This window comes from Macrobrachium rosenbergii, chromosome 21 (assembly GCF_040412425.1).
Source record: "Macrobrachium rosenbergii isolate ZJJX-2024 chromosome 21, ASM4041242v1, whole genome shotgun sequence".
Lineage (NCBI taxonomy): Eukaryota > Metazoa > Arthropoda > Malacostraca > Decapoda > Palaemonidae > Macrobrachium > Macrobrachium rosenbergii.
Genome location: NC_089761.1, coordinates 54,792,553 through 54,800,693, shown reverse-complemented (window position 1 = coordinate 54,800,693; position 8,141 = coordinate 54,792,553). Strand labels below are relative to the sequence as shown.

At 40.6% G+C, this 8,141-nt stretch overlaps 2 protein-coding genes across 2 annotated transcripts; both read right to left on the bottom strand.

Annotated features, from left to right (window-relative positions):
* Positions 1-278: 278 nt before the first annotated feature.
* On the bottom strand, positions 279-1,747 carry LOC136849492 (tigger transposable element-derived protein 1-like). The gene is made up of 3 exons (XM_067122838.1): positions 1,035-1,747; positions 686-753; positions 279-310 (listed from the first exon to the last, which is right to left on the bottom strand). Exons 1-3 carry the CDS (start codon positions 1,745-1,747, stop codon positions 279-281), a joined length of 813 nt encoding a protein of 270 aa, XP_066978939.1.
* A 469-nt stretch (positions 1,748-2,216) lies between these two features.
* On the bottom strand, positions 2,217-2,573 carry LOC136849491 (tigger transposable element-derived protein 1-like). The gene has a single exon (XM_067122837.1). It carries the CDS (start codon positions 2,571-2,573, stop codon positions 2,217-2,219), a length of 357 nt encoding a protein of 118 aa, XP_066978938.1.
* Positions 2,574-8,141: the final 5,568 nt, after the last annotated feature.

Genomic DNA, 8,141 nt, shown 5'->3' with positions numbered 1-8,141 from the left:
AAAAACAGTTCAGAATTCCATACCTTTAGTGATTTGAAAGATGTAGGCTACATGAGGAAGGGTATGTACAGTTACAGTAGAGGACAAGTTAAAGGTGCATGTCAGTCTGGAATGATAATGTACGTGATGAAGATTAGAATAAAGTACTTCTGTGCATTATAAATAGTACAGTAATTTATAACATGTATAACAATTTATAAAATAGAAAGTGTTCTTACCAAATTCTAGTGGTTGGCGTGCTTCCTGGGATGGGCATATGGTAGATGAGAACACAGGGGCTATGGTGTGGCATCTGCAGGTGCTTGGGAGTCTGGAATGAAAAAGGTAAAAATGATACTGTACACAGTAGTACTGTAAAAGTATAATAACACAATTTAAAACAATGTAGACTAATACAAATTTCTAAAAAGTGAAGAATTCATTACCTGGTGGACATGAAATGGGTGCAGGTGAATTTGGAGTTGAGCAGGGGACTCCTGTCATTTGTGGAATGATAAAAGATAAAAATTACCGTACAGTACTGTACTGTAGTACAGTTCTATGTATGCAATAAGCTATACAGTTTTATGTAAAGTTACAGCACATACTAAAGCAATACTGTACAGGTGTGTGTAGTGCAGTACACTTTTTATAACATTTATAAGAATTTATAAAACATTAAAAAAAAAAGTTAAGAATTCCTTACCTGATGAAGTTGGAGAGGAGACAGGTCCCGTAGCTTCAAAACCCTGGAATTCTTCATGGGAGTCAGGACTGTCATTGTAAAGGCCCCGCTCAACAGGTTTTCTCTGAAGAACCTCCCGTTTTCTATTGTGCCTTCACAGCTGACCCTAGGTCGCGGTACTCAGCCTTATTATCATTATGTAATTGTACATTTATTACCTATTCATTTTTGCCCTTATACATAGTGAATGTGCCAGAGTATTTTTGTGTCTAATCTACTATTGTTAATCATCACGTTATCTGTATGTACCTGTCCTGTTTTGTGTAGAGAATAGTTTTGATCTAACATCTCTCTGCGAATCCTCTCAAACCTGGCAATGTTAGGGTCCTCACCCTCAAATGCTGCCAAACATTTCTCCAGGTAAGCAAAACCCTCTGACAAGCCCTTGACAGTTAATGCCCTGACCTTTGGTTGTGGTGCCTCTTCTTCCTCCTCGATCATCTGCTTCTCCAGCTCAATCAGGTCCTTCGATGACAATTCCTCTCCGTGGGATGCCAGCAGCTCGGTGACATCCTCAGCTTCCAAGTCCAATTTCAGCCTCTTGCTTTGCCCAACAATTTTCCTTGTCACAGTCTCAACATCATGTGCCTGCTCAAACCCCTCAAAACTATTCACAAACTGCGGACACAGTTTCTTCCAGGCACCATTCAGAGTCGTCACTTTTATTTCGTCCCAAGCACGTGCGATGTTCTTCACGGCACCTGCAATGTTGTAGCCCTTCCAAAATTCTTTCAGAGTCAACTCCTTGTTACCTTCAACGGCCCGTAAAGCAGAGCGTATTGTCCTCCTCAGGTAGTATGCCTTGAAGTTAGCAATGGCTCTCTGGTGCATCGGCTGTATGAGGGATGTAGTAATTGGTGGTAGATACACCACCTTCACATTAGGGTGCATGTTACTAAGATTAGGCGGGTGACCAGGGACATTGTCTAGGACAAGCAGGACCTTAAAAGGCAGACCCTTCGAGGCACAATACCTTTCCACTGCTGAAACAAAGTGGTCATTGAACCAGTCCTCGAAGACCATCAGGGTAACCCAAGCTTTCTTGTTGGACTTCCAAATGACGGGGAGTTGACTCTTGAAAATGCCCTCAAAATGCCCCGGGATTTTCTGCCAAGTACACTAGCAAGGGCTTAAGTTTCAAATCGCCACTAGCATTGGCCCCAAAGAGCCTCTCTTACTAGCTTTATGGCCTGGTGCTGACCTCTCCTCCTTGGAAATGTATGTAAAATTCGGCATTCTTTTCCAAAATAACCCTGTCTCATCTACATTAAATACCTGGTCAGCAGTGTAACCACCTTCCCTAATTAAATCAGCCAAACCACTAGGGAAACTTTCTGCTGCTACGCTACCAGCGCTAGCAGCTTCACCTTGCAACTTCACATTGTGCAAATTTGCACGAGCCTTGAAGTGGTTAAACCAACCTTTGCTGGCAGAAAATTCTTCACTAGCACTGCCTTTCCCACTCTTCTTCACCACTGCTGCATGCAGCTCCCTAGCCTTTTTCTTGAATCACACTTAGGCTCACTGGAACATGTCGTTGGTTCTGGTCTTCCTGCCAGATCAACAATAACTTCTCCATCTCCACCACGTTCTGACTCTGTTGCTTCACGTTAACTACCGTTGCCTTCATTAGTGCAGCTTCTTGCACATGCTTCAGAATATGCGGCTTGTCCTTCACTATGGTAACAACCGTCGTTCTACTAAGGCCCAAGGCACGGCCTATCTCGGTGTTACTCTCACCCTTCTCCGAACTCTTAATTATGTCGTACTTGACTTCCATGGTGATGCTCTTCCTCGGCTTCTTGGATGCACTAGCATCAGATGATGAATTCTGCTGTTTTGGAGCCATAGTGAAGGCACAATTCACGAAAAAACTGCAGCTAAAGAAAAGCAACAACGAGGCAACATACCTAGCTCAACGAAGGCAAACACGTGAGTGAGGGAAGGATTGTTTGGTATTGTTACGTGCGCTTGCTTGATCGACCCAGGAAGGTCGTTTTCCAGTCAACTACCAATGCAGTTACAGTACAGTAAATACAGAGCGCAGCTACGCTCAGAAAACTAGTTCTGCTCACAAAGCGGCGTAAAAAGCGTCGAAAAAACGTTGTAACCTTGGAATGTGTTTTAATTATTGTAAACAGAAACTGATTTTTTATGAATACTGTTAAACCAGAAACGGTTTTTTTTTTATAAAAATATGTATTTGAAAAGCATCGTCAACTTTGAGCATCGTAACGGGCTGCGTCGTAAACTTGGAAAAAGCGTCATAAACCGGCCTTGATTTTTTAATGAATATATCTGAAAAATCATCGTAAACTCGGAACGTCGTAAGCCGGAACCGTCGTAAACCGGGAACTGTCTGTATTGCTTAGGGTCAGTGTTGTGCCTCAAGTGAATGTATGTATGTATTTAGAAATTGAGGCTTTAAAGTCAAACACTGGGGGCACTTTCAGTTGTGACAAAAAGGAGTTGGAACTGTCGGACAGCAAGAAATCCAGAAAACAAATGAGATGAAGCACAAGGATCTAAAGGTGAAACTGGGGGAAAACCCTACAGCTGCATTTAGGGATACCAGCTACAATACGTTTGAGAGCAAGGTGGAAGATAAGAAGCAGGAAGGGTAGGGAGGTGAAGTAAAATGCTAAAAAGTGGGTGCAACATATTTAAGACCTCGATCTTAGCAGGTGAATGAGCTTTCAGCTCTAGGTTTGTAGTGATTTTCATTCAGCTCTGAGCATTTCTGATTAGATGATAGTGACTTTTTCCCCACCAACAAATAATCTTAAGGCATCGTCATGACATGTTTCAGACAAAGATGGGTGCAGGTGATTCATCACAGTCCAGGATCTAATAGATATAAGCAGAGGCATGTGACTGCGTTTGTAAGAAATCCCTAATCTATTTTGATGTTTGGTAACTGCCCCAGGTTAACAAAGAGCAACCTCCTTTCCCCAAATGTAGGCCAGTGAACTCCAATTTAGGTAATTACTAATCCTATGGACCGGCGTACATATTCAGACTGCAATGGATTCAACTAAAAATGGACCTAAATGAGAAACGACCAACCTAACTAGTTGTAAGTAGGACATCTGAGAGCACAAAAAGGTTCATGGAACCTGTTACTGAACAACAAACAGAGAAGCAATGAGAAAGAGAAAAGCGAATAAAAAAGAAATTTGATGCAAATAATGATTATTTCCCACAGCCCTAAACTGACCTCCAAGTACCATATTTATAAAGAATAATTTTGGACACCCAAAGTCCTGGATGGTGTAGGGGGTTAATTATAATGTCAATAACTGCCCTTTTAGGTTGACTGTGACACTACAACTTTTCCTAATTGTTTTCCCTACTGAACCTATTTGACCTCCATTAATGACTGGCTAATGTGGGCCATTTGTGGCCGTCTACCAGAAGGTCAGAAGACACTGGGACCATTTAGACTACTAGAATCTGGAGAATAAATTAAAATAATTGCGTTAAATGTTGTAGAAGCTTTACATTATGTTGAACTGAAAGATGATATTAACAGAGCGAAAGATAAAAGAAAGTTAACAGTTCAGAATAAAGGACTGAATATTCTAGTGAATCACAGGTGTGAAGAAGAAATTCCCAAGTGAAAGGCACGGGAAACACGACGCTATTGAGAGCATTAATAAAAACAGGTAACAGAAATAAAAAAGAAAAAACAGCAAAAGCCATCACCCCATACAAAATCTTGAGAAACAATAAATCATAAGAAATCATCATGTTTCTTTATATATCCAGTCACTGAAACTACAGTACCAACATCTGCTGGTGTGGAGCTGGTATAGATTTCAGAGGCTCCCTAAGTCCTTAACCGGTATTTGTTTCAGAAATGAAGGGCATTGGCAATTTTATGACAATCAAACCAAGTAACCCCAACCATTTGCTTTTGAGTAAAGTGTATTATCAATCAATTAAACATCCCAAGGACAGAAACTTACTGGCTAGGTATTCGGTTAGCCCCCCTGGAACCCTCCAGAGGTAAAATGTTATCGATATTTTCGATGAAAGCAGAAAGGTCCAGTGAAGCAATGCAAACAATATATATAGATCATTCCTCCCAACATGATAACTCCACTGCAGTTTTCACAAATGGCTCAAAGTCAGATGCTGGTGTCGGCTTTGGAGTGGTCTCTCTTGATGTAGAAAGAAGCGAGAGATAATCATCCGTTGCGTGTATTTTTACAGCAGAACTGCATCCAGATTTAAAGACCACAAAAGAACTGTTAACTCTGAATGGAAATAGTTTTACTTTATATTGTGATAGAAGTGTTCTTCAGTCTTTAGAACCTTTTAGCTCTTTACATCCACTGATTTTAGAGATATTGGAATGACTATTGTTAGTGAAAAGAAGAGGTAAAGGAGTAAATTTTTTGTTGGGTGCCTTCCTGCATAAGGGTTTTTGGAATGAGCAAGCTGAGCAACTTGCTAAGTTAGCAGTCACCTCTGCAGAACCCAGAAGGTTCCTACTACCATAGGGATGTAGTTACTTTTGTAGGTCAGAAAATGAAAAACCTTTGGCAGTCCCTTTGGGAAAATACTGAAACAGACCAAAAGATGCGCAGTATTACGTCTTCAATATCTCCTTGGTCATATGCCTAGGAGTTATTCAGGGGTTCTTGGTGTCAGGTGAAAACCATCCATTCTGTAACGACTGTATTGTGCCCTTGACTATGAGACATTTACTGGTCAAATTTCCCAGTCTTGGGGATCTTAGACGTATGTTCCTTTCTTGGGGACAACAGAGTTGGATATTTTATCCTTGCTACGGTTCTCGGGGAGGATTGCAACATAGAGTAGTTATGTATCTTCGTGAGGGAGGCTGGCCTCCTCACCAAAATTTAGATCATTCACATATGCAGTATGTGTGTTTGTATGTACAGTATATATGTATTGACAGATGACTAATATATATATTTTCCAGATCGCCCTCTTGCAATCAGGTCTAAGGTAGACGTGTCCGGGAGGCTTCTTGTTTCAACTTGGAATCTAAATTTCGTGGGAACAATTTTTCAAAATTCTTAATTCTTCTTTAAACAGTTATTTATGGGTGATAACAAATTGAATGATCCCAGACGCTGAAGCCAACCAACCGCCACCTGTAAGAAAGGTGTTGTTTCTCGTATGTACAAAGTATGTGGTCAGCACTTCCCCAGAGGTCAGAAGTTAATCAAAATAAGAACGCCACGAGAGCCTTCCCGAGGTAGATGATCACGATTCATATGTTCAGAAAGACCGTTATATATAGGGATTTTTGAACCAGTAGTCAGTTAGAAGTCGGGCACCGGAAGAGAGGTGTGTTGAGAATTTTATGGAGACGGACGGTGACAAGGCTCCGAGACCGATTAGTGAACTTATAAAGATTTCTGTGCCGAAAGACAGAAGTGAAAAATAGATGATCGAGGGAGAGAGATAGGCTGAGTGGTGATAGCGGGAAGTGTTTGTGACAGTGTCGCATTCAGAACCACGAACAAAAACGAAGTCCGCATTTTGAGACTTCGCATTTTAGTGTACCTCCCTCAGATCAGTGACAGTCAGACTCGGTTCCAACACCCAGAAATAACCCAAGTGGAAATTATAATCTAATAAGGGGATAAATAAAATTAAGAAACTGAATAAAAATTAATCTCCTAAAGTGATAATTCCTTGTCGCACATAAGTAACTGTTTAAAGAAGAATAATATTAAGAATTTTGTAAAATCGTTCCCACGGAATTTAGATTCCAAGCTGAAACAAAACAAACCTCCCGGATACTTCTATCTTAGACCTGATTGCAAGAGGGCAGTCTGAAATATATATATATATATATATATATATATATATATATATATATATATATATATATATATATATATATATATATATATATATACATACACGTATGTGTACATGTATACATACAAATATATATGTGTATATTGTAATAATTTGCTTACTTTTTATTCGTCGCCCTTTAAAGTAATTTTTTTCCAGTTATTTTCAATTTAGTTTCCTTTTTATGCCACAAGAAAGGCTGGTTAAGATTCTTCTCGCTCCCACCGAAGGTTGTTATTATTTAAGTGGTATCTCGCCAATGAGAGGGTTTTTTTTTTTCTTTTTCATGTTATTTATTTTGCTGGATGCTTGTTTGGTGATTCCCCGTTCGTTGCCTCACGTTTGGTGGGGACCGTTGGCTGAGGATGAGGGCAGTGTGTATTCGGCTCCTTATCGTGGAGGTTTTGCCGACCCTATTCCTGCAGGACATCCTTACACTGGAGATACTCTGGAGAGTTTATACAGTCTGAACGCCTTGCTGCATTTGAGGCCCCCTTTTCCTCTGTACTTCGGAGGACGTTGCTGGCTTTCCTCTGCCTGGAGACGTTGTTGCAGTTCCGTCCCTTCTGCTTACTCAGGGGCATCTCCTTTGCTTCGGTCGGACGCCCTTCCCGTGCGTTCAGGAGGGCACTGCCTGTGCTCCCCTGTATCTACTGTACGCCTTTGCATCCTTGGACATACCTCTTGCCCTTGGAAGGACACCCTGTCTTTCCCCTCGTCCTGAGTGCCTCCGTCCTGCTAACCTCCGGAGTCGTGAAAACACCCGATTCTGTTCTGATAGCCAGTAAGGATATAAACTGTGTTCACTGTCCATAGACGTTGCTGACGCGTGTCGTTGTGCTGTATCATCCGGCTGCAGACTCCTTGTGACTCAGGGACCGTTTTTGGACAGCCATGTGTATGGTGTTGCCACTTCTATAAATTATATTCAGCGGGCTATTACCCTGGCCGTGGGTTAATTGATATTCAATATCATAAATTTTTGAGTAATTTATGTATGTAATTGTTAAGGATTATTTGTAAAATTTAGGGTTAAGGCTCTTCCCCGCTTTCATTCTCCTACTAAAGTTTCCAGGCCTTTTATAGGAATAGGTTGTTTTCCTTCCTCCTCCTAATCAGTGTCTATCGTTCTATCGCAGTGGTTCCCAACCTTTTTAGCAGGTGACCCTAATCATGCTCCTCCAGCCATAACCGCGACCCCACTGGTTTTATGCAGTGTATATAAGTATGTAATGTATGTGTTGCATATTACTATATTACTAACTGTAGGCTGTCAAAGCAAAGAAAAGCATAATTTTCTTGTAAGGCTGAAGAAAATAAGAGACAAAATGAACATGATTAAATTTAATTCATTTTAATATGAACCTTTTCATCAGAAAAATTTGTGTTACATTCCACAAAGGCAAACTAAAGATAAAACTGTTTCTTATTAACTGATAACTGATTTTAATGGGCGCCTTGGGGCTGGATTTCACCGGTAAGTTTGTCCATTCGTGGCTCAGTCATAGAAAGTGCTACTCTTAAATCATGTTCAGTCTGCAACCGATTATATTGGCTTAATAATAAATAAAACAAA